This window comes from Eptesicus fuscus, chromosome 14 (assembly GCF_027574615.1).
Source record: "Eptesicus fuscus isolate TK198812 chromosome 14, DD_ASM_mEF_20220401, whole genome shotgun sequence".
Taxonomy (NCBI): domain Eukaryota; kingdom Metazoa; phylum Chordata; class Mammalia; order Chiroptera; family Vespertilionidae; genus Eptesicus; species Eptesicus fuscus.
The window spans coordinates 6,354,466-6,370,421 of NC_072486.1; the positions used below are offsets into that span (position 1 = coordinate 6,354,466).

General features: G+C 52.0%; 1 protein-coding gene across 1 annotated transcript in view; it reads right to left on the minus strand.

Moving 5' to 3' along the window:
- Positions 1-15,064, minus strand: part of NPSR1 (neuropeptide S receptor 1) — a 65,946-nt gene extending 50,882 nt beyond the window's left edge. Inside the window, exons 1-2 of the mRNA XM_008147348.3 lie at positions 14,921-15,064; positions 3,165-3,297 (exon numbers count right to left, since the gene is read on the minus strand). Of these exons, the coding sequence (XP_008145570.2) occupies positions 3,165-3,297; positions 14,921-15,064 (277 nt within the window). The remainder of the gene's footprint in view (positions 1-3,164; positions 3,298-14,920) is intronic.
- Between the last annotated feature and the right edge of the window lie 892 nt (positions 15,065-15,956).

A 15,956-nucleotide genomic window follows, 5' to 3' on the forward strand; every position in this document is an offset into this window, starting at 1 on the left:
AATTGGTGCAGCCAATATGGAAAAACAGTATGGAAGTTCCTCAAAAGATTAAAAATAGAACTACCATATGATCCAACAATTTCACATTTTGGTATATATCTGAATAAAATGAAACCTCCATCTTTAGGAGAAATCTGCACCCCCATGTCTGGCAGCATTCTGTACAGTAGCCAAGACATGAAGACAACCTAAGTGTCCATCAACAGATGAATGGATAAAGACTATTGGGTATATATGTGCAATGGAATATTACTCGGTCATAAAAAAGAAGATTCTCCCATTTATGACAACTTGAGTGCAATATATCAAGGAAAATCAGTCAGAGGAAGACAAATACTGTGTGATTTCATGAAATGTTAAAAACAAACAAACACATCCCTGGACTCATAGAAACACAGAACAGACTGGTGGTTGCCAGAGGTGGGGTTAGGGAAATTGGGTGAAGCTGGTCAAAGGGTACAGACTTCTAGTTATAAGATCAATAAGTTATAAAGTATAACACAGTGGCTACAGTAAACAACACTATGTTGTATATTTAAAAGTTGCTCAGAGAGGTTTTAAAAGTTCTTAACACACATAAATTACAACTATGTGAGGGGATGGATACTAACTAAAATTATTATGGTAATCATTTTTCAATATATACGTATTGCTTTGGACACTTTAAGCCTACACATGTTCTGTCAGCTTTATCTCCATAAAGGTAAAAAATAGAAAAATGAAAAACGGAATGAGCAAAATTAAAATAAATAAAAGAATTAAGTATGCAATTCAAAAACTCAAGGAAAGAGTGAAATCAGCAGAGAAAAGTGATATTGAACTCCATACAGGGCCTTGGACACCCGGCCTCAGCTCCCTTGCTGAGCCTCTCCACTCTTTGTTTTCGCATCATTAACAGGAGGGTTGAGGGTGAAGAATCCCTTAGTTCATTAGTCAATTCATCTCCAGAAAGTGCTCAGAGGCAAAGCTGATTTCTTTTACTAATAGGAGAAGATTGGCCCTTCCAGAAGGAGGAGGTTATTTGGATGTGTGCCCAAAAATATGTATTCTGTCTTTCAATGCTCAGTGGGAGTTACTCTCATTAGTTCCCCTTCTTTATTGCATTTGGATAAAACAGAGAAGCCGTCTTGATGATGATAAATGACTAATAAATTTTAATTGGCTCTTTAGCTCAAACATACAAATAGTCATCAAATTCATCCAGAAAACTGTCAGAATCGGAAGTGCTAAAGTTGCAGAATATGCAGAAATAACCACTTCAAGATCTTCTGGTTTCCTTCTATTCTCAAAAGTAATCCTACAGCTAAAATCCCTAATGGATGTAGAGAAGAATCAGTTGTGCGTGTGTGTGTGTGTGTGTGTGTGTGTGTGTGTGTGTGTGTTGAATGGGTCAGAAATGTGGAGAAGAGGAAATGAGTTAAAACAGGTGCAAAATTGAAACACTTCCTCCACTCAGTGTTCCGGTAAGTGATGTGGTCTTTGTTTTCACAAGCACATGAGCACTGCTCTAATCACTGTGGGACAGAAAAAGACAAAGTAGATTTGGCCTCTTCTCTGGTACACTGGCAGCCATGGAAGAGAATGCTCCTTTTAAAATAAGCAACTTGTACTTGAGTATGCGTAAGGATCGTATCACTCACGGATGAGCAGAGAGAATCCCTGCCTGAAGCAAGTGGCTAGGATTCCATAGGTGTTAAAACAAGACCCCGCGTGGGTCTCTGCTGGTGGCTTCCAGAACATTTGTCATGACATTTTCCATCATCTGTTAGTCCTGGGGGACCTAAAAGGACATCGGCCAATTTGAAAGCCACAAAAGTGTCTTTCTTGGATGCAGCAAGTCCACTTCTATAAACTTTCCTAAATGATAAGTAATGCTCCCAGGATTTAACTATGAGAGAATATTCATTGTAGATTTGTGTATAATAGCCAAATTTATTTTGGAAAGATATAAACAGCCAACAATATGAAGTCTAATACAGTGACTATGGTAACAACACTGGATTGTATATTTGAAAGTTACTCAGAGAGAAGTTTATTTTGGAGAAAGATAAACAGCCAACAATAATTTACCTACAGAAAGAGGCAATCGTCTAGGGGGCCTCTCCCATGTATGAGAGTGGGTAAGGGCCAGCCTGCTGAGATAAGGGGCCAGGAGAGGGGAGCCCGGCTCTCTGGAGGAAGCACCTTCAGAGCTGGGGGATGGGTGGTCAGATAGACACTCTTTGTCTAAACGTCTTTCTCAATGGGAGTATGAAAGACACACTATGCCAGAGACTGCTACTGACCTCTGCTCTCTCATTCTTCCCTAGGATTGTGTTCTGACCCATGGGCCCAGGTCAAAAACAAACAAACAAACAAACATGCAAGCAAACAAACAGCTTTTACTTTGGTTAGAGATGACAAGTGAAATGCAAGCAAACATTAATGGGTTGGAGTCCCAGGAATGCCAGCTCAAAGGAGGACAGGTAGCTGGTATGGCCCTCTCTTATTCTTCCTCCCCCCTCTTTCTTCCCATTGGCTGGAATTTGGGTGTGATGGCGGGAGTTCCAGCAGCCACCTTGAACCAAGAGCCATCTTAACCAAGAGCTGAACTTGAGGCAAGATGCGTTCACACTTCAGCTGCACTGGCCTGTCCGCAAACCCACATTTAAATGTCCGGATCCTGGTTATTATCTTAGGACCTTGTACCACCCCCAGCAGTGGTGTCGCATGTCCCTTACATTTCAAAAGCAATGCCCTCGGACTTACATCTGCAAAGTACTTGAGACTTCACATGTGTTATTGAAGAGAGATAATTCTGGTCCATTTTCTGGGCTCTCTTCTTTAAGCTCATAATGTGGTATGATATTATATTACCACCTTAGTGAACTGTGGAGGCTGCAGTGTATAGAGCGAGTGGAACCTTCTAGAGCCCTTTGGTGGCACTGAGATTGGTATTTTCAACTTTGTTGTATAGCGAGTTATTTTAGAGTGGAATCATTGTGTTAAATTTGCTGGAAGAAACATTCAAATATGGGTTTTATATCCCCATCGCAATTACTCCCAAATTGGCTGATGCCTTTGGATAGAGAGCCTACCATTTCTATTGGCAAAATAATTGAAAGGAAGAAGCCTTAGGAACTTTGCACGCAGCTCATTCCTCTCCCACCTGCACAGTTACTTGCCTGTGATGGCCAGTTGGGTCACAAAGAAGGTCATTCTTGACTTCCTCTTCCGCCTCCACGTGGAGAACAGCACCATGGAGTTGCCAACGATGGTGAAAACGAAGAGGACCCACAGCGTTATCAGCTGCTCGGTCTGTGGAAAACAAGCAACACGAAGCGGCGCGGTGACGACCAGGGCGCCCTGCAGAGCACGAGGCTCAGGCTTCCGGCTGGAAGGTCTTCCTTCTGCCCTCATGTCCCCGCTGTCAAAGCTCTACTCGCAAGAGGCCAAAGACCAAGACCGCTTGCTCCCAGGGAAGAGGATGGTACCGGGGGTGGGGGCCTGTCTCTGGTCCCGGACAGGATGAAGGAGCTGTAGGGTGGCAGCGCGGGCCTGCAAAGTCCTGCAAAAATGCAAGTGAGGGGTTTTCCAAGCTTCCCCGCCCCCGTTCCTTTCGGGGAACCTGTTTCATAGGAAGAAGCATTTCGATGCTTTACATCCATTTATTTTTTTCAAACCACAGAACACTGTCACGGCCACACATGTCTCCGCCTGGGCAGTGGTGCGGGAGTGGTTTGCTGCCACACTGCCCAGCACTGAGCCAATCTCTGCGGGCCTCTTTCGGCCTCAGAGGAAGAAGGAACGGAGTTAGACACCGTTTTCCTTCCCGACTCCGTCTTCTCCAGCACCGTCCCTGGCCCTGCAGGCCGCTCACCTCCCTCGGCCGGGAGAAAGCAGCGGGCTCCTCTGTGAGGTCTGAGCATGCGGTGCACCTGCCGCGGAAATCTGCTCCCTGGACCCTGTAGAGCCGGGCCCCTGCGCCAGCCTCCCCTCGATGATGCTCAGGGACACTTCACATGAATACTTCACGGCAAGTGCGTCTGTCTGCCCTGCACTCAGAACCTCCGTACCTTCACCTTCTAGAGTTCTCCAATTTCCCAGCAGACGGGGGGAGGGGGCTAACCTCACCTATTTTCTATTTCTCACAGAAAATTGTTTTCAACTAAAATGGCTCTGAAGGCCTTTTGGATGAGAATCGGAAAGAGAAGGAGACATGATCAAATAAACTCAGGTACATTTGAACTAGAAGCTACGTGTTTTTTTTCCAGGTCATTCTCTCTTCATGCTGTTCTTTCACTAACTGCCTGTGGTTTGGTTTTAGGCCACATTTCCAGAAAACAACACCATAGAAGGTAGCTAGTTTGTTGAGAGAGAGAGTATATGTGTGTGTGTGTGTGTGTCTATGTCCTGCGTGCTGCATTGGTGAGTCTGTAGGCACCAACATTCAGATTCCCAGAAATCAAGTTCTCTCGAATGGAGGAGCCCTGTGGCCCCCAGTGGGCATGGAATGGCTGCTGTCTCTCATCCCTTGGACTGAGCAATCCCCACCCAGGCCTGCAGTCTCTCCAAAGGGGCTAGGGCTCAGGTGGGCGCTGCTGCGCACACAGTGGCAGACACTGCAAATCTAGCCAGCCTGGTGGCTGTGTCGGTGAATGGGAAGCCAGGCCTCAGGAGGGCTGACATGCTCTGTGCTGGCCCGGCCCAGCCTTTTCCTCAGGAGTTGACGGTGACTCTGTAAGAGCTCTGTTCCTGAAATGGAGCAATGTCCACAGGGCAGGCTGAGCAGTCCCTGTGAAATCGCCCCCCCACTTCCCACTTGGGAGATTTCTGTTGGAAGACAACCTCCCCTGACCTCATGGGCATCAGGAAGTTTCCAGAAGGAGGCAGTCTCTCACTGTTGCTTTCTGGAGTCTTCCTAAGAGCCATGCTTATTTATTTGTTTATTAATTTGTTCAACATCAATGAATGGCCTGCAGTGTTAAGATGTTGGCACTCCAAGGGTGAGTACAATATGGAGCATGTATCAATTATACTCAGTCAAGTTCAAGTCTTATTTTACCAAGTAAGGTAATGACATAGGAAAACACCTCGTTGCATTTTTCATTTACTCATAGCATCCTTACCCATGCACACATGTGCATGCACACACACACACACACACACACACACACACAAAGCCAAAGGTAATATGAGGATTGGAAAATTATGGGAATTGAGGAAACAAGGTCAGAGGCGTTTGCGCACCACAGTCAGGTGAGCGATTTGCTATACAGGTGGGGAAGCTTTGTTACCATCCTGACTGGGATCAGATGCTCTGCTACTTGTGAGATTGTGATACACGGGGGATAGGCTCTCCCAGCCTACTTTCTCATTTACAAGACGGAGATCAAAATAAAATCTGACTCAGGACACTTTGATGGATAGATGCCATGATGGCAATGAGGTTTCTAGATGGTGCCTGAAGCGTAGCATACACACAATAAAAGGTGGTTCATCTTCCTTTGGTTCCTGGGCTGCATATAGGTTTGAGAAGATATTTATAAAGAACCCACAACCTTTTCAGAATGAAGCTCAAATTCACCCTGTTCGTCCTGTTTTCCATCGGAATTTCCCCAGGCACTGATGGTGCCCTAACACGGGTTTCAGAACTATTGCAGAAGCTAGTTGGGGATGAAGTGCTCCCTAGTGGTCACAGGAGGAAAAGTTCCAGCCAGGTGCTCAGGATTGAGTAAAGCAGGGGAAACTGGGAAATTTTCAATGACGAAAGACTAGAGTGTTTTTGACTCAGTTACATGGTTGTGGCTTCATGGCTAATTCATTTCAACCTCAAGTTATTGAGGCCTTGCAGGGATGTCAGCTCTCTACAGACCAGAGAATTCCCGCCTAGGACTTAGAGGAATGAATTGACCTGTTCCCTTGGGAATGCTGGGGCTGCCACAGGGCAGATACCAGGGAATGGCTCTAAGGATTAGGTTTCCAAGGCCGAAAGGATGCCCATGAGGACAGGCATTGGGTCCGGGTCACCGCTTCCTGTAGTAGGTGCTACGTAAACATCTGTAGGAAGGCTATATGGTCAATGACAAGTGCAAGGGTAGTTAGAAGTATCATAGACAAGATTATTTCAAACTAGAGGCCCGTGCATAAAATTTGTGCACTGGAGGGGGGGGGTCCTTCAGCCCAGCCTGCATCCTCCTGTAGTCCAGGAGCCCCATGATCGATCGCCCCAAAGAGGTAGGCCCAGCCCACTCAGCTGGGGCTCTGCAATGGATTGCCCCCACAGAGGGCGGCCCCACCCACCCACTGCAGTGCCGCCACCAGGTAGCCTGGGCCTCCCTCTGTGGGGCAATGGTGGGGCCCCCCCGACCAATTGCATCGCACCCGCCTTGGCTGGCCTGACGCCAATGGGTGTCATAGCATGGTCATCTGGAAGGTCGTTCCACTGTTCAGTTGTTTGGTCAATTTGCATATTACACTTTTACTATTATAGATGGGAATGATCTCAGGAAATATAGGACATTTATTCAGTCAGGTGACTCTAATTGGAACTGGATAGGTCACACCTGTCTGGAGAGGAAGACATGATTTCCCCCAACCCGAGGAATGATGATCTCCTTTCCCAGTGGAGTCCTGGAAACTGGGAGAAAAAAATGTCTGAAGGATCTTTGACAATCTTACAGGGGATGGGACCTAACATTATTTGAGCAACTCCATTCATCTAGCACCCGAGCTATTCAGTTCGCACTGTATAGTAGGTGATTGATAAATGTGTGTTGCTGATCGATTGTCCTGTGTTGCACATTGTTTGAGACGCCTTACTTACTGCTCACTTCATCCTTACAACCTGGCCAGTGAGATGTCGCTGTCCTTAATCAGAGGGAGAGGAAATGGGGCTCAGAGGGGTTACTTAGCTGGTTGGCACACCTGGTTTAGAAGGGATGCAGCTGAAGTTGGAATAATTTTTTTGCTTAAGTGGGAAGTCCATGACCTGCTTACAATTTGGAGCCAGAGACGGTGAAGTTGGCTCATTTGCTTTCAATTACCATCATTGTTATTCTGACTCCAAACTTGTCTGAAGCTGGGCTTCTGGAACTGGGTCGGTTTTGTGACCGTTTCCCCGCAGGCTGAGCCAAAGGGCGATGCTCAGTGTGTGTTTGAAGGGACTGACCCTGGAGCCGCGTGTGGCTTCCACACCACAGCATCCCGAATGTCACACGAGATGCAGCGACGCCACCTGGCCCAGGGAATCAGCGCTTTCCATACGCCTTACACTTCCATGGTTCCTTTGATGGTTAGTGTTATTCCTGTGATGTTGAAGATAGTATCTCAAACACAGGACAGAACAAATATATTTTCCTTCCCAAGAGAGGAAATGAAGTCTCAGAAAGGTTACAATTCAGCCTCCGTCCTCAGCGAGCGGGCAAAGCAGCTGTGCTGCCATCCGTCACTCCCAGCACCCGGCCTCTGAGGCAGCTCAAAGCCTCATTGATGCGCGGAGGTGGGTTGGAAATATCAAGAGCAAAGGTCTGAAAGCCTCTGATTGCACTGAAGGTGAGTCACCGTGCAGCGCAGGCGCCCACGGTGTAAAGCGAGCCCGCCGGAGCGGACTGCAGGGCTTAGGGTTCCGTGCTTAGACCTGGGGAGTGTGATCCAGGCAGAGGCTCCGAGCCCCCTGGGAGGTGAGGATGTCTGAGCAGGTGGCGCTCCGCGCTCCGAAGGCTCCGCGTCGCGCCCCACCTGCTGCTTCAGAGGGCACGGCCAGGTGGCAGCCACCGGAACAGCCAAGCAGGCGGCCGGGGGAGGACTGAGCTTGCTTGGAGGGCTCACCTGGCTTCTTCCCACAGTGAGGCCCCTTTCGAACATCTGCATCTTCGCCACCCTCCCCAGGAACCCGCTGGGAGACACCCTGGCGGATACAGTTGAGTGACTGGCCTCACGCCCTCCTCTCGGCATTCACCTTTTCTGTTTTACTGAGAGCTACGGGGATTCTATCTTGAAGTACCCAGGCTAGTCTTTATTTCTAATATTCAAGTGTAAAAAATAGATAACAAGACATTTTAATGGATTGCTATTACAAAAAAAAAAAAAGATGTAAAGCAACATATACGTGGGGATGTGAACGCAAGTTTTATGTTTTGGTAAGGCTTTTCCTGTCGTCACAGGCATGAGGAACAGGGGTGCAGGGGGCAGCCTCTGGCCAGGGGCTGGTGGGACAGGCAGACGGGGGCTCCTGTGTGAAGAACAGAGAACAGGAATGGAGTGGGGGTACCCCCAGAGCCGGGCTCTGTCGAGGTGGACAGCAGGGCTGTGGACCAAGATGGTTCCAGATAGTCGTGAGCAAGTCATTCTGTGAACTCCCATGAAGTGTACTGGTTGGTGGTGGGGGTGGGGGGCACTCGGCCTGAGCGGAGAGCCTTGGCATATATCTGTGGAGCAGAGATGATACTCAGGCGGGGGAGGGGCAGAGCTGTTCTGGAAACCATGTCCTGTGAACATGATTATACTGGTTTGCATTCGGCATAATTCAACAAGCATTTGTTGAGAATCTAGTAGCAAATTCAAAATACTTTGGGGATGGAAGGGAGGCTAAGACAGGAGCTCACAGTCTGATGGTGGAGACACATATGGAGACAAAAGTTTTCAATGTGACCTGTTATAATGGAGAATTTGAGAAGAGGCTGGTTATGGCTGGTCCAAAGGTAGATTCTGGAGGAATTAATATGTGGGTTGAGTCTGAAAATGTAAGTAGAAGTAGCCAAGCAGAGAAGCAGGGTACCTGGCAAAGGTGTGAGTGAAGGCAGAGGACAGAGGGGGCCGTCCCTGATCCTTAGGTGTGGTCACGGAACAGGGCAAGTCTGGTACGTAAGTGAGAACTTGGGCCAATGTCCTGAAAACCAGCTATTTCAAAAACGGGGCAAAGTCCACCCCAGCTCTTTGTCCTGAGTTCCAAGAACATGTTACCAAAAGGAAAGATTATTTGCCATCTGGAATTTTCTTCCATTGTCTTCCTGGCCAGAGTGGCCTTTGCCCTACCTCTCCACGCCATTGTCCCAGGTGACAGGAGGCAACAGATTTACCTCCCTCAGACGGGCTGAGGGAAGCCGCTCGCTGCCTAGCAGTTCTCTCCCAGTTTCGCCTCCAGGACATAGGAAGCGACTACACCAGCTCGTTCTACTCCGAGCAGAAAGGGTTAGGAGCACCGGATCCGGAGTGTTTCAGCACTGCCGCCCTGGGTCCCCGTTCATGTCCCATGGGCGATGCTCATTTCCCACGGCCTGCCTGCCCCTTTCAGCCAGAGGCAGTGCCTGGGACTCCGTTTGCATGGCTGTCTGAGTTTACGCCTGGAGGTGGCTGGGCTACATTTTCTGCAGTCAGCTAGACGGAGAGGCCCAGACAGAAGCCAAACTCAGTTCAGAAAAATCAAGTTACAATCTTGTCCGCTCGAGTTCATGGCTGGAAACAGTCTGAGAATGTCAGGGGGATGTTTTGAAGCGTTCATGGATGGCCTCTCTCCCGCTCCCTAGAGCCAGGCAGCCAGAGAGCTACCCCCATGTGCCCTCAGGGAGAACCCCCCCTCAGTGCAGGGGAGAAAGAAGCCAGCGCAGGCTTTCACACGCCCCTACCGGGGAGGGAACCGGCTTTCTCCCCGCGAGAGGTTGCGTCCGTGCCCCTCCAGAGCAGACCGCCTGGAGTGAGTGAGAAGCGTGGGAGAGCAGTGCGGGCAGTTCCCCAGGACAGAGGAAGAAGCTGCGGGACACAGGAGTGCGGGAGGGCACCGCGGAGGGGCAGATGTCAGGAGAAGAGGCACCGGTGAGAGGACTGTATATTGCCACCTCCACAGTTAGCACAACGGAGTGAGGAAGAGATGCCACTGGTTTGGGGGCTTAGGATGAGAAGGGGGGCTGGTGAATGGATCCCAGGGAATGGCAGCCCTGGGGGTTTACCCAGCCGTCTGGTGTGCGAGTTTTCCGGCCACGACGGCCACGGGGGTAGAGAAGGAACCAGAAGACAGCCCCACTGGGTTTTCTGCTGCCCAGAATCGGGAGCGAAGAAGTGAGATTTCACATTCCCAGTAAGGACACAACGATGTAGCCACGACTGAGACAGGGCAGGAAGGAGCTGCGACCACCTGTCCCTGGAGGGAGGATGACAGGGACGCTGTAGGAGAAGGCAGTGCAAGCCTGGCCTGGGCCGGATGGGGACCCACACAAGGTGGGGACCAGGACGCCCACTCCTGAAGGCCAGCGGCACTCGTCCTCTCAGCTGGTGCCCACGTGCTCAGACCCCTCCCTCACCCCTCCCTCACCCCTGCCCACACTGCAGAGGCGCACCCCCTACAGCCTCCACTCCTCCCTTGAGTCAGACAATGGAAAACCCCCCACAGGCCGAAAAACTGTGTAACGACCGAGTGTGCTGTGGAACAGCGAGGATTTTGTGTCTTGCCACCAGATGCGCTGGTCACGCAGAGAGAAATTCAGTTGATCAAGTTTTCCTTCCTCACAACTGGAGGGTACGACTTGGGAGTCCCATGGCACCCTTGGGGGGCCAGCCAGCACATCTGGGCTTTTCTCCGTGACACGGAGTGCAACTGGACGTGGTGGAGCTAGCCTAGCGTAGAGGATTCGATGGGGAGCGTCAGGCCTGTGCAGCAGAAACAGGCAGTACAGAGCAGACCTGTAATAATGGTTTCACTGAGCGCGGCGAGCGGTCATTTCCTTATGAACAGCTGCAGGATTCAGCGGGAGAAACTCGGAATGAACAGGCCGAGCGGAACTAATTAGAAGAGGGTAAAAGCGCATGATGGGCGTGCAAGACCCCTGGTTATAACCGGCAGCGGGTGCACGGGAAGCCAAGGGACCACGGGCTCCTGGGCTCCAGGCAGGCAGCACTGACGTCGCCCTGGGGGCCAGGGCAGGAAGGGAGAGCAGCCAGTCATGGAGGAGGGTTCTGGGGAGAGGAAGTGGGCAGGGGGGGCCTGAAGTGGCCGTCCCTGAAGGTGGGACCACTGGCACTCAGTAGGGAGAGTGAGTTCTTACAAATAAGCCAGGAAGCTAAATACAATGACAACAACCACAGCACAGTACACTTGGCTTCTTAAACTGAGCTCTTGCTTTAAGCCCAGGGTGAGAGAATTGGGGCATGGGCTGAACTGGAATTTGCTTTGGTGACATGAACGGAGGAAGAATGTGTTAGGAAAATGGACAGTCAGACCGCAGGCAGGGAGAACGAGCAAAGGAGGGGAAGGCCCTGTGGCCAATCACCGTCAAGCATGTAGGAGCCGTCACTTGCACAAACAACAGTTGGACTCACCGTGTGCCATTTGTAACTACTCACTCCAGGAGACTCTTCAGAGAGGGTCAGCAGGTAATGTCTGGATATCCAGCAGTCTTGGTTCATGCTTCTCCCCTCAGCGAAGAACCAGCAATAAAACTGAGCTCATTTGCATTATTTTATAAGTTAGGCAATTTATTAACCGAGTCGGGTTTCCCTCCCAGTTACTTTGAATTAATTTTCTCATCATTAAGAATCAGAGATTCGGGAAGCAGTGCAGGCGAATTCCCCGGCAAAGTTAAAGGCTATTATGAAGAGGCCGTCATTCCATCTTTGTCTTCCTCTTGGACGGCTGTATATTCAGGTTCCCGGTTTACTTTCTCGCGAGACAGGTCCCATCCTCCTTGCAAACGTCAGGCAGATTCCTGAAGCCCAGATAACCCCTAATGCTGGGGTTCAGGGTTTGAGGAAGTGAGCTGGATGGGACTTTGAAAGTAGGAGAAACTGGGAAGGAAAGCAGGGCCTGGGCTGAGGACCTTGAACCCAGGACCACACAGTGTTATTACTTGAAGTTCATGAGCAGGGGTGGGGAGCCTTTTCTCTGCCGAGGGCTCTTCGGATCGGATATTTATAACATCATTCACGGGCCATACGAAATGATCAGCTTAAACATGAGCTGCTCTACTCGGTCAAACATTTAGTGAACTCACCCCTAATGTCCCGGCAGGGCCAGACCAAATGATTTTGTGGGATGGACGTTCCCCACCCCTGTGATAGAGGCAGAGGGTGCTGAACTCACTCCTGACCCACTCGTGGAGTGGTGAGTAGGTTAGAGCAGTGTGGGGAGCAGGGCAAGAACTTGGGGTGGCGATGGGAAAGGGGAAAAGGACCTAAGCCTGCGAGGGAAGGGCCAGTAAGATCTAGACAGGGATACCCTGTCTTCAGCCGAGAGAGCTGTAGGGTTCAGAGGAGAACTCGAGTGCTCGGTAGGAGACTAAGTTAGGAGACCAGGCATGTAGCTGAGGCAAGACAGCCGAGTCTAACGGCTGCACTGCAGTGGGTACGGGCTCCCCGGCTCACCCAGGGACCAGGGTCCCCTCCATGGTGCCACAACTCATCCCACCCCCCACCCGCCGGAATCTACCACGTACCGTGGCCACGTTGGCTTAGAAATGGGATAAGGATGCACGGAATGTGCCTGCAGAGAAGGCCCTCAGTGCGTACGGGGGCAGAGGCCAGGCAGGGCAGGGCTGACACACAGGCCCCCACTGCCGTCATGGAGAAAGCGTGTCTTCTGTTGCCCAGCCTGACTGACAGAAACAGAACCTCCCACTTCACTTCTGCAGGGAATGGCTATTGTGTATTCCCAGGACACTGCTGGAATCCAGAGGAGGAACAAATCAAGGGGAGCTCCCTGGAGGAAGCAGCCCAAGAGGAGCCTTAAAGAGCGAGTAGAACTTAAACACGGATGCACGTGGAAAGCAATTCCAGATGAGAGGATACCCCATGCGCTGTGACAATTAAATGAGATACTTCACAGAAGTCACTCAGAAGGAGTCCTGTCACCAAGGGAGCCCACAGCAAACGGGATAGGTGGGTATGGATGTTGTTATTGTGCTGCTTTATTTTTATGACATTTTTACTGCTTTTGGTAAAGGCGACGGGGATTCAAAGCGCACGCTTGGAAGATAGTAAACCAGCACAATTCTGACCTTCTTGAGACGCCTGTGGGATCAAAGCTTCCCAGTGAACGAGGGTTCTTTAAATTTAATTTTATTTGGTCAGAACTCTTTCTGCATCAGCAGTGCCTCCAAACTGCTCATGCTGCACGGGGGCCATGGAAGAAAAGTTACACTGAGCTGGGCTCCGAGAAACACCGCCACGGACCGCGTGGAACGAACAATCCCCGCCTGCAGTCAGTGCCGGCATCCCTCACAACCTGCCATGCGCAGTGGTAAGCGCTGGGCCTGCCCTCCGCTTCTCCCCTCGTCCAATAGCTGCGTGAGGGCACACACGTCCATAGGAATGAGACACAAACCAGGAGATTCCTCTGAGCGCCCCGGGACGATGCTGCTCCAACACTGGTGGAGAGCGAGCCGTGTGTTTGTCCACGTCGCCAGCACACCCCTCCGGGAGCTGTGTTTAAAACCCCTGGCACGCAGGCTCTCCGCCGAGAGTGATGGTGGGGGAGAAAGGTGGCTCTGTGGTCCCACTTATCTCTGCATTCCCTGGCTGCCTCTGTGTGTGCCCTGATCAGCCCGGCAGCCTTGGCGGACAGGACGACGCTCTAACCGCTGAGCTACCCGGCCAGGGCCGGCTGAGAGCTCTGATGACCTGCGTCTCAGAACGGCCGCCTCACTGCTATTATGCTTTTTGCCAAGGCCAGTCTCTCTCCGCTGGTGGCTGTCAGGCTCTGTAACTGTCACAGCGGCCGTGGAGGCGGCGTCTGCAGCAGCCCTGGCTCCCCGGGCTCAGCGCCGGCCTCTCCCAGCAGCCGCTCGGGGTCAGCGCACATTTCCGGAGGGAGGGGGGCTGCTCAGCCCTCGGTCACGGGCGGCACCCCGCTTCAGCGTGCACTGGCTTCTGCTGTGGAGCCGCAGCCGGCTGTGCGGGCGCCTGCTGCACGAGGTGGCTGCGGGCCGGGGCCGGGCAGCCCGCCTAGGTCACTCTCGGCTCCGCTGGGCCTCAGCGCCGCGTGGTCCCCAGGAGCGGGCTGGCTCCAGGGACAGCTCTGCTCCCGGTTTATTCTGAGGGTCGGCGCAGAAGCAAAGCTCCCGGGGGAGAGGTGGGTGTTCCAGGAATGCTACCTGGTTGGGTAAGAACCGAATCGTTTCCAGAACACCAAGGGGGTGTTCCACTAAACTGCTAGAACTTTTCTTGGAGTGTTTTCCTTTGGGGTTCAAAGGACCAGTGTGAGACCCGGGAACTAGTGTCCTGACCGAAGGCGCCAACGGGCAGCGTGTGCCATAACCTGGCAGCCCAGCGTCCTGCCCAGGAAGCAGGAGACGGTGGTTTGCCAGGCGCCCGGGGGCCGGACCACAGCGTGCTGTCCAGCAGGGAGCAGGGTGAGCCTGATGAGAACCATGTCCTCCCCGTGGCCCTCGGGGACTTGCCAGAGGAAGCTCACCAAACTCGGACTCCTGTGCTCGTTCCGAGGACACCTGTTGCTGACAGTCACAGCACCCGCTGCGGCCCCGGCATCTATTCTGCTGCTGCTCAGGGCAGAGTCAAGTGTGGGCCTTCCTTCCCTCCTGCACGGCCTGTCCCGGGGGACGGTGAGGTCCCCCCTCTGCCATTCCCAGCAGAACAGTCACAGCACTGACCCTCACAAGACACAACTACAAGCACAACTAAAGGATTCATTAAACGTACTTTCACGCGAGGAAAGGAGAGACATTTTTTAAAAAATCGTCCACTCAAATGCACACCTTTTCAGCAGCAGCAGGGGAAAAAAAAAGAGCCCTATTCATAAAAAACGACAATCCAGGCCCTCGCAGGGTCTATAGAAATTGTTGCGTGAGCTCATCAGTTTGGTTTCTCTCATTCTCTTAAGTAAAGAGAAGAAACTGCCCCCCGCACAACCCTGGCTGTGTGCACGGGGGTCTCTTACATCCCGCGTGTCCCGCGCTTCACCGTCAGCGTGGGGGGTGGCGGGCAGCACACTCACCTTGAAGGAGGAGTAGAAGGAGCCCCGCTCCTCTTCTGCCATCACTTCCGTGGAAGTTGTGGGGAAGCAGACGGCCGTGTGAGAATCCGGGGTCTGCGTGGTCCCGCTGGAGTTGGCGCTGCCCTCTGTGAGGTTGGCTGGCATGGCTCGGGGGGCCCGGAGCCAAGGCAGAGCGTCCAGGTCCTCCTGAGAGCAGAGAGCCGGCAGCAGCCGCGCCTCCCGGGCTCCCGGGCTGTGGCGGGAGCTGCGCTGAGCAGAGGCGCACAGCCCTCGGAGCCCACTTCATTGAAGAGCTGGCTGACGGCAGGGCGCATCCACGTGCCGCTCTCTCCTCAGCTGCCACGATCCGGGAGCTGCAAGCCTCAGCTCCCACAGCCCACCCAGGGCCTGCCTCGCCCCTGGAGGGGCTCCCCGGACAGGCCTCCCTGCCCAGGTGTGCTTTCCTTCCAGAAGGGACCCCTCCCCCACACCCCTTTGCTACAATTTTAGCCACAGAGGAAGTTAGACTGATCACAGGATGATTAATTCAGGTCATGTTGGCACTTTCTGAAATCCAATCGTAATTATGCATTTGCTTCAGCTGAGGTTGCCTTCTGACTTACAATCCCCCGTCGCCTGCACATCATTTCAGTAAACAAGCGCACGTTTGTCTGTCGCACCCACCCTTCCCCCCGGGCTTGCACAGGGCAGCTCTCTGGAAAGCCTGGGTCTGTGTTTGTCAATAAGCCACATCCCGTGAAGACTGGGATTGGTGCCTGGGGAGTCCTCTCAACGCCTCAGGCCTCAGCGCTCTTTCATTGATATGCAACCACTCTGTGAGGCAGGCAGCGCGGTCATTTTACACCAGGAAAGTCTGAGAGGTGGAGTGACTTGTCCAGGACCCCACAGCTGGGGATGGAAATGAGATGAAAGCCCATGTCTTCCAAAATTCCTAGACAGGGGTGCTTTTACTGTAACACACACTGAGTTGCACCAAATCCCGAATGCCTATCCTGGCATGAAGTTACCCCAAGTAAGGGTGGCAGGCCAGCTGGGA